The sequence below is a fragment of the Rhinolophus hipposideros genome (assembly GCF_964194185.1).
Source record: "Rhinolophus hipposideros genome assembly, chromosome: 3".
In the NCBI taxonomy this organism is placed as follows: Eukaryota; Metazoa; Chordata; class Mammalia; order Chiroptera; family Rhinolophidae; genus Rhinolophus; species Rhinolophus hipposideros.
The window spans coordinates 107,876,196-107,898,543 of NC_138049.1; the positions used below are offsets into that span (position 1 = coordinate 107,876,196).

Here is a 22,348-nt window from a genome sequence, read left to right on the forward strand (position 1 = left end):
CCAGATGGCTCAGTTGGTTGAAGCGCGTCCGCTCAACTACAAGGTTGCCGGTTCGACTCCCGCAAGGGATGGTGGGCTGAGCCCCCTGCAACTAGCAATGGCAACTGGACCTGGAGCTGAGCTGCGCCCTCCACAACTAAGATTGAAAAAACAACAAATTGACTTGGAAAAAGTCCTGGAAGTACACACTGTTCCCCAATAAAGTCCTGTTCCCCTTCCCCAATAAAAAAAATCTTAAAAAAAAAAAAGGGAAAAAAGGCAGCTCAGACTCAACCACTCCAAAAGAAAAGTAGCAGCATTCTCCTGTTTTCTTCTAATACCTTTTTAAATGGCAGAGTTATGATAGCTGAACTACCCCGAAACCTAAAATACTTTCATCTTTGACCTTAGTTCCAAAAGTTCACTTTTCTCCAACTCCACTACCCAAATCTACGCCACCATTGTGACTCACTGGGGTTACTGAAGTAATTTTCTAATCTCCACCATCAAGCCTGGCCAGCCCCACTCATTGTGATTTTCCTGAAAAACCCAATCTAATCTGTGATACTGACCTGCCTGCAACTCTTCAAAGGCTTTTGTCTGAAAAGACCCAAATCCTTTCACTCTGCACGGCCGGCCGAGTGGTCTAGCTCCTGTCTTCTGCCTCCCCTCGCACTGTCCCCGACGCTTAGCAAACACCTTTGCCTGGACCACACTCTTACCACCTCACCTCCGGTTTGTCCTTCAGAGCCTGCTTCAGCTTCATCTCCCAAGATTCCCTTTAGTACAGACTCCCCCTTTCATCATGTCTTACTTCTCTACCGCACCACTGACAGATGTGAACTTGACACGTATTTGTGGGTTTTTTTTATGAACTTGTCTCCCCCGTAGTTCCATCAGGTTTAGCTGTCACCTCCAGTGCTGAGTACAGTGCCTGGCCCACAGGCACTCTACAAATATTTATCAAGAGGCTGCTTTGTCATTACTACTCCACAAACATCAAACCTACACACACAGGCAAAATGTTTAAACACTACTCCATGGGCACCTGGCTTTTCCTTTTTCCTACCAACTTTACCCTTGAACAAAACAGAGCCAGGTCTGGTTAATGGGACTCCCACTGGTTCCTTCAGACTGGAAGAAACTCAAGCTCTGCTTTCTCTATCACCACTGCGCATGAACTAAATGAATAACCGGACCCCTACAAGAACACCCTCATCTGCACCTCCAGAGATGACTGGAACACAGGGATTAAAGATAATGCTTGTTTCCACTGCGTTTATTACTACTATAAAAAAAAGTTAAAAAGAAAAAAAATTAATTTTCAGTTCTCCAACGGCTCTCATCCCTTCCTCATGCCCACAACTGCTGGCCCATTTCCTCAGGGCCAGTTCAAAACTGAGACTGTTCACTATAGTTTTCACAGAAAACAACCAGTGCCAGGGATGTAGGGGAAGAAGGTTGGAAGAAGGTGACAGTACTGTAGTTTCCACCCAAAAGTAGGCCAGATGGAGCTTCACAGAATTCACATGAACAGGCTGGCAGCCTCACAATGACGGAGTCTAACGAAAACGGAGACAGGAGATAGGGTAGGCCCACCAACCCCAGAGGAATGGGGAGGACCAGGGAGGCAGTCTTGTGGAATGTTTCACAATTCTCCCACGTTAGGAGGTGGGGAAAAACTAGACGGCACGAAGTGCCTCCTTCATTTTGGCAGAAATATTCTAGTGTTGGGAAGTCACAAAAATGCCACGGACACTGAGAATGGCTATAAGGGGACGCACAGTTTCACAAAGCACAGTGATCACAGACCATAGCGGCAGGGATCATGCTACTGATGCAGAAACGACAAAAAAAGGGAGTGTGGCTTCCACGGAGTGACTCTGTACCAGTCACCCAAACTTGACCCCAGGTCAGACAACCTGGTGAGTTCCACAGAGCAGGTGACACCATAAGGAGTAGAGGACATCACATAAAAAGGACTTCAAACAAGCAGCTAGAAGAAGGGAATGGTGGGAAACTGCTCCAAGACTCAGGAATTGAGGGCAATATTGGGGGCTGGGTGGTCAGATGCATAAGAAACAGCACCAAATAGGTTTCCTGTTCAGCAGTCAGTTGGCGAGGGGAAGCCTCTAAAGGCAGCCAAAATGGGGTCCGGAAGGCGAGTCCCTGGAGGCTGAACCAGAAGAAAGTGCACACTGTGCACCAGTGATGAAACAACTCTGGACCCCAAACGCGGAGGTGATGGGTTGGGGCAGGCATCACTGACTGAGGGTGGTGGGTGGAACAGCCTCACATAGCTGTCCCAGGGCCACAGGCAAATATATGGCCGCTAGGTCACAGAGGGCTCCTTCCAGCTTGGACGGGAAGGCACATTCTCACAGAGGAGGTCCATTGACGCCTGGGTGGTAGAAGGCACAGTGATCCTCGTATCGACAGTGGCCCTTTTTGGCAAAGTGTCGGCAGACAGGGCGATCAGATTTGTCTGTGAACAACCGAAAATCGGGCAATTTAAAATGTAAGAAAGGACACAAATGTAAGAGAAAGCAGAGCTAGAGAAGGTGATCCGATTTCCTATTTTCTACCATTTCCAGATATTTTAGAATGGTAGTCTTTCTCCAGGGAGAAAAAGCATTCAGACCTACTCCTACTTCAGAAGAAGGACGGCTCCAGAGAGAAGAGTCAGGGTCACTCTGGGAGTGCAGGGTATTAAATGTATACAGGCATAAAAAAAAATGGACCTCACCTTCCTTAACCTGGGGTCCATCCTTGGGTGGGCAGGTATTTTTGACAAGTGACCAGCTTTTGAGCCTTCGAGGATGTCTCTGTTCTTTGTGAAAGCCTCCCCTGGAAGGACCATGGCTTGGTCTGGGAACAGGAGACTCAGCATTGATCCCCCACCAACCACGACCATATGGGCCAAACCTGGGGCCTAAGCCTCCCCAAATCGGGCCTCTGCCCTGGGGAGGAGGTGGGAGACTCAGCAGTGGTGGAATCACCGGTCCCCTTGATCCTGGAGGACCTCTGTGAAGAGCTAGAGAGAGAGAGAAAGCCATGGAAAGGTGATCAATGGCCAGCTTATTCCTGATAAAAAAGCCTTGATTTTTTTTTTAACTTTTTATTGAAGCACATTATACATACAAAAAAATACACCAATTTCAACTGCACAACTCAATTATCACCAAAGTAAACATACTTGTGTTTCCACCACCCAGGTGAAGAGATAGGACCTTATTAGCACTTCAGAAGTCACCCCCCATTGTACCCCTCCTCCCCCACCCTCCACCCTCCTCCCCAAAGGTAACCAACGTCCTGACTTCTAGCACCACAGGTTACTTTTTGCCTGGTTTTGAACTTTGCATAAGTGGAATCATACAGTCTGCATTCTTTTGTGTCTGGATCCTTTCGCTCAACATCATGTTTGTGAGATTCATCCAAGTTGCCTGTAGCAGGAGCTCGTTCATTTTCAGTGCAGTGTAGTATCCCATTGCATGCACACACAACAACTTAGTTATCCATTCTAGTGATGGTGGACATGTGGGTGGATTCCGGTTTGGGGCTATAAGGAAAAATGCTGCTATAAACATTTTTGTACATGTCTTCATTACACATATGTATGCATTTCTGTTGAGTATATACACCTAGGAGAGGTATTATTGGGCCGTAGCGTATATGTATGCTCAAGTTTAATAGGTAAAGTTAAACTTTTCCCGAAGTGGTTGTACCAATTTATACCGCCACCAGCAGTTCGTTGTTCCATTGCCTTGACAATGCTTGGTATTAATCAATCTTTTTCATTTCTGCCATTCTGTTGAGTGTGAAGTGTTGTTGTTTTTTTTAATTTGTGGTAAAACATGTAACATGAAATTTACCACCTTAACTATTTTTAAGTGTACATCTCAGTAGTGTTAAGTAAATTAACATTGTTGTGCAACACACCTTCAGAACTTTCTCATCTTCCAATACTGCAACTCTATAGCTCCTGACAACACTCCTCTTTCCCCGCCACCCAGCCCCTGGCAACCACCATTTTACTCTGCGTCTGAATTTAACTACTTTAGATACTGCACTTAAGTGTAATCATACAGTACTTTTCTTTTTGTGACTGGCTCATTTTAGTTAGCATAATGACCTCAAGGTTCATACATGCTGTAGCATGTGATAAGACTGTCTTACTTTTGAGGGGATGAGTAATATTCCACTGTATAAACATACACTTTGTTTAGCTATTCATCTGTCAACAGACATTTAGGTTACTACCATGTCGACTACTGTGAATAGTGCTGCCATGAACATGGGTGTGCAAATCTCTCTTCAAGATCCTGCTTTCCATTCTTTTGGATAAAGACCCAGGAGTGGAATTGCTGGCTCCTAAGATAATTCTATTTTTAATTTTTTGAGGAATCTTCATACTGTTTTTCATAGTGTACCACTGTGCAATCCCACCAACAGTGCGCAAGCATTTCAATTTCAAAGTGGTATGTTTTTATCTTGCATTTATTTATCAACTAATGTTCTTGTTCACGTTTTTTGGGTCATTTAGGTCACAGTTGTTATGAGGTGGCTATTCTGCTCTTTTGCCCATTTTTCTAATAGGTTGTCTAGAAAACTTCTTTATATGTTCTAGAACGAGCTCTTTATTGATTACATTTGTTGCCAGTATTTTCTACTCTATGGCTCCCTGTTAATTTCTTTTTTTTTCCTATTAATTTCTTAATAGTGTCATTTGATTAATAGAAGTTTATATTTTCTAGTGTAGTTCAGTTTATAAATCTTTCCTTTATGGTTAATGTGTTTCCTATCTAAGAACTCTTATCTACTTTAAGACCATGAAATATATTTATTTTCTAGAATTATTTCTTTACCTCTACACTTAAATTTAGAGTCCACTTGGAATTGATGTTTGCATATGGTATGAATAGGTCAAATTTCATCACCCCATGAATATCTAATCAATCCAGCATTATTTACTGAAAAGACCACTATTTCAGTTCCATCTTCATCATAAATGAAGTGTCCACACATGTGCGGGCCTGTTACCGGACTCTATGCTATCGTACCCACTCACGTGTCTATCACTGTGCCAACACTGCACCGTGACAACCACTATAGCTTTACAATAACTCTTAATATTCAGATCAACCCCTCCCACTTCAAGCCTGCCTTTGCAATCTCTTACCCTGATCCTTTTATTTCCATATAATAATGTAGAATGTTTATTTCCACACAGACACCCACACACACACGCACACACACACACACACACACACACACACAGACACACAATAGCGATTATAATTGGGAATGCACTGAATCAACAGATCAATTTGGGAAGAATTGACATTTTTTACAACACTGAGTTTTCCAATCTGTGAATACACAACATCTCTTCATTCATTTAGGTACTGAATTCTGATCTTTTGATTTTAAGTCCTTCCTTGGTTTTAGTCCCTCTCTTGTTCCCTTTTCCAGGACCTAATAAAAAGATCAGGGCCCCTTCCTCCTCACCTGGCTTGGGGTCACCAGGCTTTCCATTGGCCATGGGGGGAGGGCCCAGAAGGCTGGGTGGTCCTAAGAGTAGACATGAAAATATGGTCATCATAATGGACTAAAGGACTGATGATCCTATTCTTAAGTTTTTATTCTATTACTCATTTCTTAAATCGACCAGTAAAGCCAGGTATATTCTCAGCTGTGTTACAGGCTTTCACCCCATCTATCTGCTCTTTCCTCTGCAAAAGTGTTCAGGATTGACTGGCAAAAAGTGGAGACTCGGGTCAAGAGGGATAATGCGGGAGGAATACCTACTATTTTCTCTTTCCCTGACACTGTTGCTATCCAAAACATCCAGAGCTAATCCAACCCTTCTCTAATTGCTGGCCAGATAGCTCCCTTCCGCCCCTGCAGTTTAGAGAAAGATACACTTCCACCTTCCCTGTGAAAGTCTGGACACAAATTATCCTAGTCACGCAACCTGCAACCTCTCTAGGGCCGAGCTCTTTATCCTGTCCTCCCCTGCCTTCTTTAGAAAGGTTTAGGGGCCAGATGGAAGTTGAGGGTTCAACTCTTTCGGGGCTCCATCCGGGATAGGCCCTCCACCCCTGCCCCAGCGCGTGCGCCCTTCCTCCTTCCGTCGGAGCCCACTTCCTCGCACCTTTCCATCCCCTAACCCCTCGCCCCGACCGGCTGGCAGAGATGTGCACTCCTCCCGGGCTCCTCACCGATGGGAGTCCCATCCTCTTCGTCTTCAGTCTCTTCCCGCTTTAGCAGTGGGAGCTGCTCCGGCGGCGGCTGCTGCTGCTGATTCTGCTGCTTTCGTTTCGGCATCGTGGTTGCGGCAATGGCTGCAGCGGGATTTGGAAGGCAGTGAGGAAGGGGCACGCTGAGATTCCGTTTCCGCTTCCGTGGGGGCTGTGGACCAGAAGCTGAAGCTCCCGCCATTTAACTTCCGGAAGGCTGCAGGGAGCCTTTGTGCAGCTCATTTTCACGTAAGCTGCCACCCTGTTTCTGCCAGAAGGCGTAAATCTCAAACCTTCCCTTCGTTGCGCTTCTATAAATGTTTTTAAAAAATTCCTCTCTTCTCCCCTCGCTGAAAAAAACTCCACAACCAGCTCTCCACAGTGTGCAATAGTTGTCAGGCTCTCCGGCCGGAAGGTCTGAGAACAGGGCTGTCGCACGCTAAGATCGCCACATCCGGTTCCCGGTTACTATGGTAACAGCAGCAGGCACAACTTCGTGACCTCTGACCTCCCCCCAAAGTCCTCGTCCCACCAGGGCTTCCTTCCTCACCCACGCTTGCCCTGTGATCTGTAAACCTGCTCCTTCTTATCCTCCACCAGGAATTTGGGTCCCAGCAGGGCGGTGCCCTGGACGCGTCAGACCGCCACCGCTCCTCAAGACCTCTGACCCTGCCCCCACTGTGCCACAGCCACTGGGCTCCATCCCCCCGCGCGCAGCCTCGGCTTCCACCCCAGGTCAAGCCCGGGGGCTGGGAAAGCAACGCCGGCGCGTCCACACGTCTCTTTCCTGCAGGTGGTAGGACCCGCCCCCCGCTGCACCGCCCCCTCCAGGTGAGTGGTAGCTTCTGCCAGACGCGCAAGGTGGTGGTGACACGCGTCCCCCCTCTATCGACCGTGAGTTGGTAGCGTCCGTGACGAAGCGAGCCCGATCCTCCCACGCGCGCCTCCTTCCTCGCGGCCGCTGCGCCCTTTCCGTGCCCCCGGCTCTCACATGCGGGGAGCCCACCCCACATCGTCTCGCCTAGCTCCGGGAGGGAAGTGACTGTATTTCCGCCCCCCTTCCTCCTTGCAGCCCAGCTACTGGGGCAAGTCGGCCGGGCCCGCCCGTTGACGTCACCTTCTAGCCCCGCCCCCTCGAGGGTCCCGGGCCCTTGCGGCGGGGGCTGCCCCGGGAGGGTGTAGTCAGTTGAGGCGGCGGGAGCTCGGCGGAGGGAGGGCCAGGTGACTGGTCCGGGCCATGCCGAGGAAGAAGCCGTTCAGCGTGAAGCAGAAGAAGAAGCAGCTGCAGGACAAGCGGGAGCGGAAGCGAGGTCAGTGCGGGAGACAGGAGGGGGCGGGGCGCGGGCTCCCGCACCCCTAAAAGGAGGGGTGTGCCCGCCGCGCCTCTGGGGGGCGTGGGAGGGGTGGTGGCCGGGAGCCGCCGCGCGCGGTGACCGCACAGGGGATTCCCTCACTCCAGCCCTCCTACGTGGAAGGGGTAGGGAAGGAGGGGGAGTTGGGGGAGGGTAATCCCTCCAGCTCGAACGGGCAACATCCCTGCAGATCCCTGGAGGAGTGGCTACCCCCACGCACATCTAGGAGGGTCCTCAGCAGGGTGGCCGAGAGGATCGGGCCTCAGAAGAAGAGGGGTGGGGTGAGGGGAAGCCAGCTCCAACGGGGAGGGGGTCTTTTGGCCCCTGAGAGCCGGGCGGCACTGGCGTCACCGGCTCCTCCCCTCAGGGCTTCAAGATGGGCTGCGATCCAGTTCCAACAGCCGCAGCGGGAGTCGGGAGCGGCGGGAGGAGCAGACCGACACCTCGGACGGGGAGTCGGTGACCCATCACATCCGTAGGCTCAACCAGCAGCCTTCCCAGGGGCTGGGTCCGCGATGCTATGACCCAAATCGGTGAGTGGGCGCGGGGGGGGGGCACTGGTCTGGCCTTCCCCGCCTACCAGAAAGTCAGAGCCTTGGGGCTTAGCCAGCATCCGCTGGCTTGAAACTGGAGGTGCTATGGCTGGGATACCACAGTTCTCCGCGGGCGCTGGCCTCCAGGGAGCGGCCAACAGTCCTCCCTTCCGGAGGGGCTGGAGAGAGCTTGGCTGTTAGAAGGACAAGACTTAGGGGAAGGCTGAATATTGCGGGAAAGAGGGACTTGGGGGAGGGCCCACTCAAGGGGCAAACAACCTTGGAGAGAAAGCTTTGGGAAGTTGTCTGCCCAAGAGGAGAGTCTTTTTGTGGCCAAAGGATTGTAATGGATGCTGTGGTCCTTGTCCCGTTAGATACCGGCTGCATTTTGAGAGGGACAGCCGGGAGGAGGTGGAGAGGAGAAAGAGAGCAGCCCGGGAGCAAGTGCTGCAGCCTGTCAGTGCTGAAGTGCTGGAGCTGGACATCCGGGAGGTCTACCAGCCTGGCTCAGGTGGGTGAGAGCTGGCTGTTGGAGACAGGCACTGGGCTGGGGGAAGGTGTGGAGGAGTAAAAGCTGACTGAGGAAGGAGGGGTCTGGGATGCACCCTGCAGTCCTGACGGTCCTCAGACTTCCTTGGACTTTGCATTCATTTCTCAGTCCTGGACTTTCCTCGACGTCCTCCTTGGAGCTATGAGATGTCCAAGGAGCAACTAATGAGCCAGGAGGAACGCAGCTTCCAGGAGTATCTTGGGAAGATTCATGGGGCTTACACCTTGGAGAAACTCAGCTACTTTGAGCACAATCTGGAGGTGAGAGTGGAGTGGGGACAAGAATAGGGCGTAGTGACCCAGGGTCAGATTGGTCTGGGGTCAGGCAGGAAAGGGACTCTGTCTGGGCTCAGGTTCTCTTCTGCTGACCTTGTCTTTTCAGACGTGGAGGCAGCTGTGGCGAGTGTTAGAGATGTCTGACATTGTCCTGCTTATCACTGATATCCGACATCCAGTGAGTACTGGGATAGGCTGGGAAAGCCGGAGGTGGGAGTGGGGGTAAATTTCTTGTGGGGTCAAGGGCAGAGGCAGGAGTTGGGAGACAAAGAGGTATCCTTCTTCCTTCTCATTCTCTTGTACTCCGTGCTGATGTCTGCAGTCAGGGTTTCAGTCCTTTACTCACCAGTGTCCCAGACTGTCATTCCTTCCCTGGCCAACTGACTCTCCTCTCCTTTATTCTTTTGATGAAAAACTATACATCCTGTTTCCCAGCCCAGCAGAAGTAAACCAACAGAAGGTCCTAGAGTGGAGCTCCAGGGGATTCCATGAAAGCAGCTGGGGGCTTTCCCATGCCCTGCCCATTAGTCAGCACAAGACTGACCTGGAATGCTGGGGTAGCGTTTAAGGCTCCAGACTCTGCTGCTGGATGGCCGTTATGTGACCCTGCTCTGCCACTTCACTGTTGTCCTCCAGTGGGAGAAAGGGAGGTCTGTGGGGACATGTAGGTTGGAGATCCTTAACGGCATGCACACACGCACACACGTACATGCCTACGCAAATACACACGTGTTACTTACCTCTGCTTTGTTTTCCTAGTTCAATTCGGCTAATTTACCTGTTTTGCTCCAGAATCTGCTACCTCCAGGGTCTTGTCTCCAAGCTGTACCTGCTGAGCTAGAAGCAGAGGACTCTGGGGTGACCTCCCATTGCTCATTCCCTTGCCAACCCTGTCCCAGGTTGTGAATTTCCCGCCAGCGCTTTACGAGTACGTGACTGGAGAACTTGGGCTGGGCCTGGTGCTGGTTCTGAACAAGGTGGATCTCGCCCCGCCGGCTCTTGCGGTTGCCTGGAAGCATTATTTTCACCAACACTTTCCCCAGCTCCACATCGTCCTTTTCACCTCTTTCCCTCGGGACCCCCGCACCCCACAGGACTCTAGTAGTGGTGAGTGGCAGTGAGAAGGGCAGCATGGGAGAGATGGGGGGGGACAAAGGGAGAGCAGAGGTGCTTGTTGACAAGGGTGGTGATCTTGAACCTAAGGGTGGTGAGAGAGGTGGGGTGTGCTAACCCTTTTGTGTTCCCTGATTTCAGTCTTGAAGAAGAGTCGGAGGCGGGGGAGAGGATGGACTCGGGCCCTGGGGCCCGAGCAGTTGCTGAGAGCCTGTGAAGCCATCACTGCAGGGAAAGGTTTGTGCCTCTTAGAGGGAGATGTGACAGGTCATCGGGAGACCCAAGGCCCAGAGTCATTTTATTCACCTTTTCCGAACTCAACCCCTCTATTCTGGCATAGGCGAGAGGCTGGGGGAGGGGTGGAAGAGGGAGCAGACCGACTTGGTGGGGCAGGAGAGGTACCAGGTCGGCAGGAGCCCCAGGGTCGCTGCCTTCAGGCTTCCCAGGACTTTTCAGAAAACTCAGAGAAATGCATGTGATTCCAGGGTGGCATCAAGTGAAGGCTGGGGAGAGTCAGCTATGGTTCAGGTTGGCACTACCCAACTCCAGAGGGCACCAGTTACATCAACTGTGCAGTATAGTCTGTGCCGTCACGTACAGTGGCCCTGGGGAGAACCTTCTTCGTCTTCTTCCCTGAGCAGTGGACTTGAGCAGCTGGCGGGAGAAGATTGCCCGGGATATGGCTGGGGCCACCTGGGGGAATGGCTCTGGTGAAGAGGAAGAAGAGGATGATGGGCCCGCAGTGCTGGTGGAGCAGCAGACCGACTCGGCGATGGAGCCAGCCGGCCCAGCCCGGGAGCGCTATAAGGATGGGGTGGTGACCATCGGCTGTGTGGGTAAGGGAGCAGTGCCATGCGTGGCGTGGCGGCTCCAGTGTTTGTAAAAGAGGGGAGCTGATCAGGCGTCATTAGGCTCCAGATCTCTGGAGGCCGTATGCCGTAGTGGAAGGACCATGGTATGCCTGAGTTAAATCCCACCTCTCCTTGGTTGATACTGATTTTGAGCACATATTTACCCACTGAGTCTTAAGTATTTTGGATTTTAAAATGGGAATACTGATACATAAGTGAAAGAACAGATGTGAGGAGTGAAGGGAAGAGGAAAGAGAGAGCCTAACAAAGCCTGACAAGTAGTGATAATAGTAATAGTAACTGTTAAAACTAAACATTTGTGCGATACTTAACTATGTGCCAGGCACTGGTCTAAGTGACTTATATGTGTTAACTCTGGAAGTTGGAGTAGTTAGTCCATAGCAGAGGGGCCATGAAATCATAGTGGGAGCTTAGCAAGTATTTCTTTCTTGGTCTGAATCCTTTAAATCTGTTGTCAAGGAGACTCTTACCTTAATGCAGACATTTGTCTCTGCTCTTGGTGGGGAGAAAGGAAGGTCTCATTAGGGCCCAGAACCCCTTTTAATTTGGGTGGGGGAGGTGAGAAGTGACTTTGGCAAAGTTGTGGCACTGAGGTGTCACTGAACCAGAAAAGGCCCAGCCTGGAAGAAATTAGGGAGAGCAGAGCAGAGCAGAGTAGTTGGTTCCTTGGAAATACTCCTGACTTACCTTTCAGTTTCCTTTTTGTCTTGGGCAAAACCCACCTGACCGCTGACAGATTGCTCCCTCTCCAGCCACTCCCCTCTGGCTTTCTTCCCCTGACTTTGGACCCTGCTGCTCCTCCCAGGAGGCTGTGTGCCCTCTCCCAGCAGCCTGTGCTCCCAGCTTAACTGTGCTCAGGTGGTGTGACAGGGAGAGTCTGTGGCACCGGCAGCCTGAGTTCAGATCCCCCTCTAGCCCTTGGTCATTTATCCCCCAAACACTGAGCAGCAGGTGCCAGGTGCTATTCCAGGGACGGCATAGATATGCTGCTGTGAGGGTGGCAGGAAGTCCCTGCCCTCATGGAGCTTGTCTTCTTGTGAGTAAATTGATTCATCATTTGAAATCATGTTATTTAGGGGCAATGAAAGGGGATAGAGAACAAGTGGACGAGGAGGCGTCCTCCAGGAAAGACTTAGAAGAGCCTGGGCTGATGGGGAGAAGTGGCTGTTTGGAGATGTGGGGAAAGGGCCTTCCAGGCCAAGGGGCCAGTCAGTGAGAGGTCTTGGGGTGGGAAGGAGCTTTTTGACTGTGGGCCTAGCCAGAGTGACAGGGGGATTGAAGAGAGCATGAGAGGAGGTCAGAAAGGTCGTCAGGGACCATGTCATGGGAAGTGTTTGGGATTTACTCCAAGTCCGATGAGAAGCCGATGGTGGGTTTTGAGCAGAGGAATGAAGATCTGATTTCCACATTTAGAAGTTTATTTGCTGAGTGGAGAATAAATGTGAGGGGTGGGCAAGAAAGGAAGTAGAGAGAGCGTAGTAAGGCTACTGCAGTGGACTTCCAGGTTTTTGTATGAGCAGCTGGGAATACCGAGATAGGAAGATTGGGAGAGGAGCAGATTTGGAGGGGCTGGGAGGGGAAGGGGATTCAGAAACTAAACTTGAGATTAAAAAAAAATATCCCAGTGGAGATGTTGAATAGGCAGTGGGTATAGGAGCCTAGAGCTTAGGGAGGAGGACTGGAGATTTGAATTTGGGAGAGATTTAAATTTGGGAGCTATTGGTGGATATAAATGGTATTTGAAGCCATGGATTGCATGAGATGTGGGATGTAGGTGGAAAGGGGAGGAGGAAACGGAGTCCCAGACATCAAATGGAAAAGGTGTTTGGAGAGGAAAGGAGGGCTCAGCTGTATCAAATGTTGATGACAAGTGAGACGAGAACAGAGACTTGCTCCGCGGACTTGACAGTGTGAACATGAGTGGTTTCAGTGGAGTGGCGGAAAGAAAGCCAGATTGGGGTAGGCCAGTGAGAGGATGGACAACAGTATGGCCGAACCTCACTTAATGTGGTATGGCACATGAGACAGACAGTTCCATTTGTTTCAAGTTCAAAACTTGCGAAATTGAATGGCACCATTGAGGGATTGTCATGCAGGGACTCACGTGGGGTCTCAGCTCCTGCTTCCAACATAAGAACGCAGGATACGGTGAGGCCAAAAAGGAACACCCACGGAGCCATAGATAGGGGGTTCACACCACTCTATTCTTGCTGGTGGTCAGGGGGGACACACGAAGTAGGATCCACACAATCCGCAATCTGCCGTCTGCTTTTCTGCCTGCCAACCAACCAACCAACCAGTGCCGTCGTGGCAGTTACATCAGCAGCCAGTTGGCCAACTGGCTACAGCCAATGGCCAACCAACACCCAAGCCAGCACCCCCTCCTCCCCCATGCGAGGCCGAGAGCCTGGAAACTGCTCTTTGGGACTCTGTCCTTACAGGGATACACAGCTCATAAAACTAAAAAGAAACGTAAGCAACAGAATCCCTTACAACTCAGGATAAGCTCACATGTGCAGAGGGAGAGGGTTATGCTCAAGAAGGAACAAACGGGGCCTTTGAGGACATGTCACACAGCAGCCATGGGTGAGTGATATGGGATTCATCTGGCACATTTATGTTTTAAGCCTTCTTCTGTATGTTATAGTTCAAAGTCACGAAAAAGAGCATGAAGAAGTGATGACTAAAAACACACAAGTCTTTGAAGGAGTTTCACTACAAAGGGGACAGAGAAAAGGGGCTGGTGGGGGTTGTTGGAGGGGGGTTATTCGCTCCCTTCCTCCCTGCCCTCTTCCTTCCTTTCTCCTTCCTCCCCTCCCACCCCCTCCGCCTCCTTTGGAAAGGAGATGTCTTGGTGGGTTGGCAGTGGAGTGCAGTCAGCGTGGGGTGCACCTCCCCAGCCACAGTGAGCTGCCCGGTAGCAGGTGCTGAATGGGCAGTGTTGCATTTTACAGGGCTGGGATTTCACCAGGTGAGTGAGGTGGAGAGGAGAGATGGGACTGGGGTGCTGAAGCTCTGTGAAAGAGACTGGCTGTAGAGTGGGAGCACGGAATCTTAAGTTGGCTGAGAAGGGAAGTGAGGACGTGAGTTGGGTATTGAGTAGTGTTTCTGTGCTAGAGTCAAGGTCAAAGAATTCCTGAAATGGTGGAATCAGAATAAGTGATCTGGAAAGATGGGATGTCAGGGCAGAGAGTAAGGTGCTTGCAGGTGAGATTTTGGACGTGTGAAGTAACAGGGTCCAGGGCATGACCACGGGAAAGGGTAGCTGAGGTGGGGTGGAGGAAACCACCTTTGGAAGGGACATCCTGGCACCGAGAGGCCAGAGTGCTGAACAGGATTGTGTAGGTACTGAAGTCAGCTAGAGTGAAGGTGGCATCATGACGAGAGTGGCAGGGAGACCTGAGGGCTCCAGGCTACTCCTTGGAGAACTTAGGATAATAGTGAAACGATAGTCATGAGATGCGTGTCTCCCTGGGATTGGGTGCTTAGTCCTCTGCTGCACTGAAATACACAGTTGTTCATTTCTCATTTAATCTTGACCATGAGCTTGGAGGTGTCTGCACTGTAAAATGAGTAAACAGGCTCAGAATGTTAAGTCAGTTGCCTTCCACTTGACAAAGTTGGTAAGTGGAGAGGCCAGGATTCAACCCTGGCAGTCCAGAGTCTGATTTGTAACTTGCAAAGTTAAACCGCTTCCTTAATTTCTGAGCCTTAGTTCCCCTTTCACCTACAGATATAGCAGCATGTCCTGCCCATCAGAGTAAAGATGTGTCAAATGTTAATTTTCTTTGTCTTCCTCAGGTTTCCCCAATGTGGGGAAGTCCTCGCTGATCAATGGGCTGGTAGGGCGGAAGGTCGTAAGTGTCTCCAGAACCCCAGGCCACACACGATACTTTCAGACCTACTTTCTCACGCCCTCTGTGAAGCTCTGTGACTGCCCCGGCCTCATATTCCCTTCCCTTCTGCCCAAGCAGTTACAGGTATGAGGGCACAGGTGCTTGGGAGGGAGAAAGCAGGACATGGAGGGAGGTGCTGAGCGCTCTGTCCCCTTAGGTTCTGGCAGGGATTTACCCCATCGCCCAGATCCAGGAGCCGTACACTGCAGTGGGCTACCTGGCATCCCGAATCCCCGTGCAGGCCTTGCTCCACCTGCGCCACCCTGAGGCTGAGGACCCCTCGACCGAACACCCCTGGTGTGCCTGGGACATCTGCGAAGGTGGGTTCCGTGCCTGGCTCCTCCCCCTGCCCTTTACTCTCCCCTCTTCTCAGAGGTTCTGCCCTTGGCCCAGCAGCTGGCCACTCCCCTAGATTTCTGTCACAGGGCCAGCAAGCTCTCTGGCCTGGAATGTTCTGGGGCAAACTGGAAGGACTGTATTAGGGGAGTGGGGTTAATGGGTTCCTCCCGATTATTCTTTTCTCCCTCCAGCCTGGGCAGAGAAACGTGGTTACAAGACAGCCAAGGCTGCGCGGAACGATGTGTACAGAGCGGCCAACAGCCTCCTGCGGCTGGCGCTGGATGGCCGCCTTACCCTGTGCTTTCGTCCCCCGGGCTACAGCGAACAGAAAGGTCGGCCAGCCAGTACGCTTCCCCCGCCCCTGCTGTAGTGTAGGCCGTAGGGTGAGCATATGTGGCCACAGATAGGGCAAGCCTGGATTCTGTGCCTGTCTGTCAGCTCTGCGTTGCTAAGCGTCTCCCAGGTGGTCCCTGATCTGCAAAACCAGCTTATAGTTGCCCCTTGGCAAGGTGGTGATAAAGATAGGAGTTAACGTGTGCAGAGCTGTTCAGGGCCTAGAACATGGGAGGTTGAATGAACAAATGAACAAACAAATGAATGAAGGAATGCCAACAGCTGTAAAAATTATTGTTAGTCTTAGTCTTTGCTCTTACCCATCTTTCTCTAGCTTTAGTTCCTTGTTCAAAACTCTCTGTTCTTTTTCTTGCTTTGGTTCCGTAGGCACCTGGGAATCCCATCCGGAGACTACGGAGCTGGTGGTTTTGCAGGGTCGGGTGGGGCCAGCGGGTGACGAGGAGGACGAGGAGGAGGAGGAGGAGGAAGAGCTGAGCAGCTCCTGTGAGGAGGAGGGAGAGGAGGACCGGGACGCAGACGAGGAGGGGGAAGGGGATGAGGACACCCCGGCCTCCGCCCCAGGGCCCAGTCTGGCCTCCAGGAACCCTTACTCCCTGCTGGGGGACGGCGGGTGCTGAGGCCCTGCCCCGCGCCACCTCCCTCCCCGAGTACCTTTGCTTTTGGACTGACCTGGGGGTATCTCTCCTCTGCCACCCCATTGTGAATAAAGATTGTCTGCTTTGTAGCCCCTTCCCCAGATGCACTGAGGTGAGAGCAGCTGCTTCAAACTGACAGCTGTGGGAGGCTTCTCTTCTCCCTTTGTTCAAGCATTCCCTTTGTGAAGGAAGAGTTCTCTTAGGAGCTAATTCAGTGGGTTCTAAGGCCCTGAAACCGCTTCCTCTGCCTTCTCCGCCACTTGCACCTTGGGAATGCTCCTTGAGAATGCTGTTATCAGCATGGGGAGGGCAAAGCCCATCAGGCTTGAGGCCTGGTCTGCAGCCAGCCCCCTTTGGACTTCATGCCATTCGCTCAGATTGGAGCAGCAGCCCTGGCACCCCTGCTGCTAGACCTGGGCTGTACCAGGAGCTTCTGGGAGAAAAAGCAGTATGGGTTGTCAAGCTGATGTCTCCAAGTGAGACTTTTACAAGGTTTATTCCTTCCCCCAAATTCAGCAAATATTTATTGAGAGCCGACTGTGTGTATGGACCTATGCTAAGCACTGAGCCTATAGAGGTCCACAGACATGGCCTGACTTAAATTTGCAGCCTGGCCATGATTAAGACCCCATTAGGCACCCAAGTTTTTGGATTAAGAAGGGTTTATGCTTTCCAAATTCTTGGGGCTCATACAGCATAATTCTAGAACTTCCTGTTGATGAAAATATTATAATTAAGACTAAATGCTTATGAAAATGTTGATTAAATGTTAACAAGTACAGTCTTAATTACTGGCAAACAAATAGCGTGCACATTTATGATTTGAGCAGACTAGCCCTTTAAATAGAGTGTTAAGTTTCATTACTTAAAAGCTGTATGCACTAAGGGTATATGAGATTCAGAGGGGAGGGCACAGAACCGGCCTCCCAAATCCCGTTTTCCGTGGTGTGGGAATGGAGCCAAGGTGACCTGTGCAGGGCCTTGAGCTGCCCTGTCACGTGTTTCAGCAGTGCTCAGCTCTCCTGTGAGGGTACCTCAGGCTTTGCTATGTGTCTCCCTTGTCAAGCAGGCAGCTAGACTCCTACGTTTAATTACTGGAGAAAAGGGAGAATTGGGTTTTGTTGTATTGGCTGCCACAGTGCTGTCTGGGTTGGGTGGTAGCAAAACGTGTTGCTGGACTGGTTGACGATTAGGTGTAAGGGTGAGGAGAAAGGGGCAGCACCAGACTTTTTCTCTTCACTCAGACATCACATTCAGGTCCTGGGTCACTGCTCAGTAATGCCAGCAGACACCCTGTCAACCCAGGAGCAAAAGAGGCTGAGGTGTTGGGAGCCACACATTCCATCCAGCTCCCCCCTCCATTGGTCCCAGTGAGGACATGAGCCCTGGAATTGCACTCCAGTGCAAACTGTAAGTACTGCCAGCGTGTCAGTGTGCTTAAGGCTGCCCAAAGTGAGCTGTAAAAGCAAAAGTCCAGGTTGAGAGAAAAACCTGCCTCCCAGCTTGGACTCTTAAGCCTCAGGGCTGGATCTTCTGATGAAAGAAAGGGGGTCCCAGCTCAGTTTCCTCTAAGGGTTTGTGACATTCGGGATGCTCAGGGGACTTCGCTGCAGGAGGTGGGGTGGGGATATTGGAGTCATCTTAAAAAGTGGGAAAAGGAGGAAAATGACAACTTCTCACTTTGTCTTATGCAGTCTCATGAGTGTCATTGGAGGCCATGGGGGGAGTCAGGTGGGGATGAAGGTTTGAGGCCTGGAGCTGGAGGGGAAGCTGGGGGACATTTTTATGCTGAAAACCTGGAAGGAGGCAACTCCATCTCTGAAGGACTAGACTAAATGAGTCCCCTGCCAATGCCTCTCTGACTCCGTAGGAAAGTAACCTAGGAAAAGAACTATTTTGGCAACAGACAGACATGGGAGGAGCACAAGTAATACCCCAACATCAGTGCCGGAGGCTGAGGTTGAAGCTGACTAAAAGGGACAAAGGAAACCAGGGGCCTACTCTCCTCCATGCTGCACTACACGGCACCCCTGTCCTCACACTCTTGCCTGGGTCATGCACACTATGGGGATGCTTGACCAGGGAGGACTGGGGCTCTGGAGGTTCCCACAGCTCTTGGCCAGTCTCTTCATGGAGAGAAACCAGTGCATCTTATTTATGCTGGAATTACTCTTAGACATTGAGCAGATTCCTTCCAGGCTTCTCTTTTTCCAGACTGAATTCTAGTCCTGCTCCTGGGACAAAGTAGCTGTGTGTGGTCTAGGGTAGTTCAAGTATCTGGACCTCTGTTTCTTTATTTCTTATACACAACAAAAATTGGTTGAAAACAATATGTGCCAGACATGCTGAGTTCTGGGACAAAAAAAAAAAAAGATTGAATAAGGCATAGGCATCAAGGAGTGAAAAAGCCAGACACTAGTAATACAATAATGCAATAATTCTGTAGCTCTACATAAATTAGAAAAGAATTTACATATGTCCTTTGAACTGTCATAACTAAGGTGGATAGAATTTATAATCACCCCAAGGATTAATTCACCCACTGAGTATTTGTCGAGCAATTACTATCTGCCAGTTGCTAGGTGGTAAATGATACAGAAATGGTTCTTTGTGGAGCTAACAATTTATTGGAGAATGGAAAACTACAAAAGTATGATAAATGCAATGAGAAGGGTGGGACAGGGTCTCCTGGGATAGCACTGGCTCTACATGGGAGGGGTCTTGGGATGCTGATCTGGAAGGAGTGGAGGGTGGGGCTGGGTGCTGTGTTTGTGCAGCCAGTTACACGTGACTGAAAAGTCAGTCGTCTGGTGAGGAATTGCTATGGGGGCGCCCAACAGGGACCGCTAAGCCTGTGTGGGTGAGTGAGTCAGAGGAAGCCTAGAGGAACAGGTCCGTGCTGAGGCCTGAAGACTGAGCAGGAGTTCGCCAGGCATTGAGAGAGCAGGAGCATTCCAGAGACAGCAACGCTTGAGGAGCAAACGCACGACAACTTTCTTTTTTCTTTTCCATTTATTTTTATTTATTTATTTATTTATTTATTTATTTATTTACTTATTTACTTATTTATTTATAAAACTAAATTTCATCGAAGTCATAAGGACCCTTGGTTTCAATATATTTTTTTTTTTTAAAGATTTTATTGGGGAAGGGGAACAGGACTTTATTGGGGAGCAGTGTGTACTTCCAGGACGTTTTTTTCCAAGTCAAGTTGTCCTTTCAGTCTTATTTGTGGAGGGTGCAGCTCAGCTCCAGGTCCAGTTGCCGTTGCTAGTTGCAGGTGGCGCAGCACACCATCCCTTCCAGGAGTCGAACCGGCAACCTTGTGGTTGAGCGGACATGCTCCAACCAACTGAGCCATCTGGGAGCTCAGTGGCAGCTCAGCTCAAGGTGCCATGTTCGATCTTTAGTTTCAGGGGGCCCTGCCCACCAGCCTTTGCGGGACTCGAGGAATTGAACTGGCAACCTTGTGGTTGAGAGGCGGCAGCCTTCAGCGTTAGGAGCACAGAGCTCCAACTGCCTGAGCCACCGGGCCAGCCCTTATTTATTTATTTTTGAGAACTCTCCTCTCACCCTATCCACCCAAGCTGCCCACCCCCACTCTCAATTGGGCCACAAAGTGAACACCAGCCCAGGAAGAAGCTCAGTCTTTTAACAATGGTGACAAAAACTAAAATTATCACTCACTGTTCTCATCCCACCCTGTGGTAGTGATTTTTGCAGCTATCCAGATAAAAAAATGTGTTAAAAAAAACACGAAAAACAAACTCAAACCCAGCCCCAGCCTTTCAGGGTGATTAATCCCGCTAATGATTTACTAATTTTCAGAGAGCATGTTCTGCATAACCGGATTGTGGGCATTAACACCAGTTCAGAGTCTGCCATTCTGCTAAAAATGCAAGTAAATTTCAAGAGTAATTGGCCGGCCCACATTTGAATATTCTACTGATGCACTGGGAGGACCCCCACCTTCACCTATAGGCCTAGGAGGTTGGGGGGGGGAGGGTGGAGAATGCAAGGAAAGCTTCATCCCTAAGAGATAAATTTTACCTTCCATCCCTCCTTCCCTTCACCAAGACTGAGATATACCTTAGTTTAAACAAGTGAGGCTGCTTCTTTCTCCATTGTCAGAGGCAGCAGCACCTTCCTCCCCTCGGCTCCTCTATGCAAGGCTCTTGGGAGCACAGGAAGAATAGAAGAGGTACAGACACCTGGAGGGGCAGAGTTTAGAGAGAATAGGTAGGTGCTTGAGAGCTCAGAACAGTGATCACATCCCACGTGGGAGAGCTTTCTGGATGGTGGTCAACACTATGAATCTGTCTAGCTGGCACCAACTTTCACCAAGGCAGCCGATGGACAAGATAACCCTGAAGCCACCTCAGGTGGGAATCTGGGACAGTTGGGACCCTGCCAGATTCTTCCAATCAAAAACATGTCCCAGCCCAGAACAATAGGGTAATAGGTGTGGTCATTCCTGACATTGCTTAGCAAGAACTGGCTGGGAGAGTGGGCAGATTCTGATTCTGCTCACACAGCCTTTTACCCCAGGCAGCCGGGGATAAAAACCAAGCCACACTTTCCAAGTTTCCATCCGGGCAGTGATCTTACCCACCTTCACAAGAAACCAGTAGAGACCATCCTGCCCAGCTTACAGATGAAGGTTGAGGTTCACAGCGATTCCCTAAGTTTCATCCCTAAGAGATAAATTAGGGCTGAGACTGGTCGAAGGTCATCCAGCAGGCCTGAGTCTGAGCCAAGAGATAGAACCCAGGTCTCTTGACACTATGAAAATGCAGGATCTAGGGTATAAGGAAAAGACTGGCAGAAGGGAAAGGCAGTGGGTTGTGAGTGCTGCCATCCTGTCCCTTGCCCCAGCCTAGTCTGATTCTGGACAAAGGCTCAAAGCCCACGCACACAGGACAGCATCCAAAGGCACCAGCTCCTCCAGCAGCTGTCCTCCATGGGCTCTGATCTCTCCCTCATTAGCTCGTCTCAGCACTCCTGACTTCAAGGAATCCAAGAGGAGTGTCCTGGATTCTGTCTTTCCCAAAAACTAAAAAAAGCACATAACAGATTTGGCAGACTGACTTTTTTGGCACGGCTGGGGCAGAAGTTACAAGGGAGAAGTGGGGAAAGGTGAAGCTGGAGGGGTAGACTTGGGCCAGCTCTTGCTGGGCCTTGTCAGTCATACAAAAGATGTAGGCTTTATCCAGAGGAACAGTGAAGAACCTTAAACCTAAGACAAGAAGAAGAGATTTGTGCATTAGATTACTCTTGTTGCAGCATGCAGAAGGTTTAGAAAGGGGAGAGATCAGAAGCTTTTGCAGCAATCCCAGGGAAAGAATAGAAACCAGAATGAAGGTAGTGGAGAATGGAAAGAAGAGAAATCGTTTTATGGGGGTACTAATGAGGTAGAGTTGACAGGTCTTGGGGGTTGTTTTGCTATGTGGGGGAGGGAGAGGGACAAGTCAAGAGTGCACCCCATATTTCTTAGTTGGCAACTGGGTGAATGGTGGGGCCATTTCCTTAAACAAGTTTCATAAAAATGGAGCTTGGGGAAAGAGAGGTGGTGGCTGCAGATAGATCTAGGCGGCATTAACTTATAGGTGGGAGGAGAGTAACAGATTATCCACAGAAAGTGGGTAGCACTAGAAGAGAAAAGAAGTGAGGAAGAAAGTGGAGAACATAAAAGGAGGGCAGTGGACAGGATAAAACCTCGCGAAGTGTGGTGCAATGACAGCTAAGGGAAGAAGGAAGGAAGGGTTCAGTGTGGAATGCTGCTGAGGAATGATGGCATAAAGAATGAAGAGTATCAACTGGGTTTGGCAGCAGTGAGCTTTCATAATCTTGGTGGGAGCAGTTTCATTGGACAACCCAGGTCGGAAATCCCAGATGTCAGAAGACTGAGGAATATTTTGGAGGAAGAAAGTGGAGGCAGTGGAGGAAATGTTATAATCTTCAAAAAGTTTGGCTGTGTTTGCAAAGATAAATAGACGGGGCAGAGTACATAGAATTGAGGAGACTTTCTTTCTTTCTTTTTTTTTTTTTTTTAAACCTTTGAGTATTTTAACAATTCCCAACAAAAGCCCAGGACCACATGGCTTCACAAGATGGTGAATTCTACCAAACATTTAAAGAAGAATTAGTACCTATCCTTTTCAAACTATTCCAAAAAATTAAAGAGAAAAGAATGCTTCTGAATTCATTCTAT

At 50.1% G+C, this 22,348-nt stretch overlaps 2 protein-coding genes across 3 annotated transcripts; one reads left to right on the forward strand and one right to left on the reverse strand.

The window, feature by feature from the left end:
• Nucleotides 1–1,232: 1,232 nt before the first annotated feature.
• Nucleotides 1,233–6,652, reverse strand: PRR3 (proline rich 3). Of its 2 annotated transcripts, XM_081044167.1 has the most exons (5): nt 6,201–6,652; nt 5,488–5,550; nt 3,356–3,538; nt 2,726–3,013; nt 1,233–2,464 (listed from the first exon to the last, which is right to left on the reverse strand). In XM_081044167.1, exons 1-5 carry the CDS (start codon nt 6,418–6,420, stop codon nt 2,358–2,360), a joined length of 861 nt encoding a protein of 286 aa, XP_080900293.1. In that variant the 5' UTR covers nt 6,421–6,652; the 3' UTR covers nt 1,233–2,357. The 2 variants fall into 2 exon arrangements, with proteins under 2 accessions (XP_080900293.1, XP_080900294.1); XM_081044168.1 differs by lacking the exon at nt 5,488–5,550 and having other exon boundaries at nt 6,201–6,547.
• Nucleotides 6,653–6,766: 114 nt separating this feature from the next.
• Nucleotides 6,767–16,918, forward strand: GNL1 (G protein nucleolar 1 (putative)). The gene is made up of 13 exons (XM_081044110.1): nt 6,767–7,049; nt 7,291–7,528; nt 7,938–8,103; nt 8,478–8,614; nt 8,762–8,913; nt 9,035–9,106; nt 9,828–10,035; nt 10,183–10,278; nt 10,683–10,877; nt 14,715–14,893; nt 14,967–15,129; nt 15,340–15,480; nt 15,869–16,918. The coding sequence occupies exons 2-13, from the start codon at nt 7,456–7,458 to the stop codon at nt 16,117–16,119; spliced, it is 1,833 nt and encodes a 610-aa protein (XP_080900236.1). The 5' UTR covers nt 6,767–7,049; nt 7,291–7,455; the 3' UTR covers nt 16,120–16,918.
• Nucleotides 16,919–22,348: the final 5,430 nt, after the last annotated feature.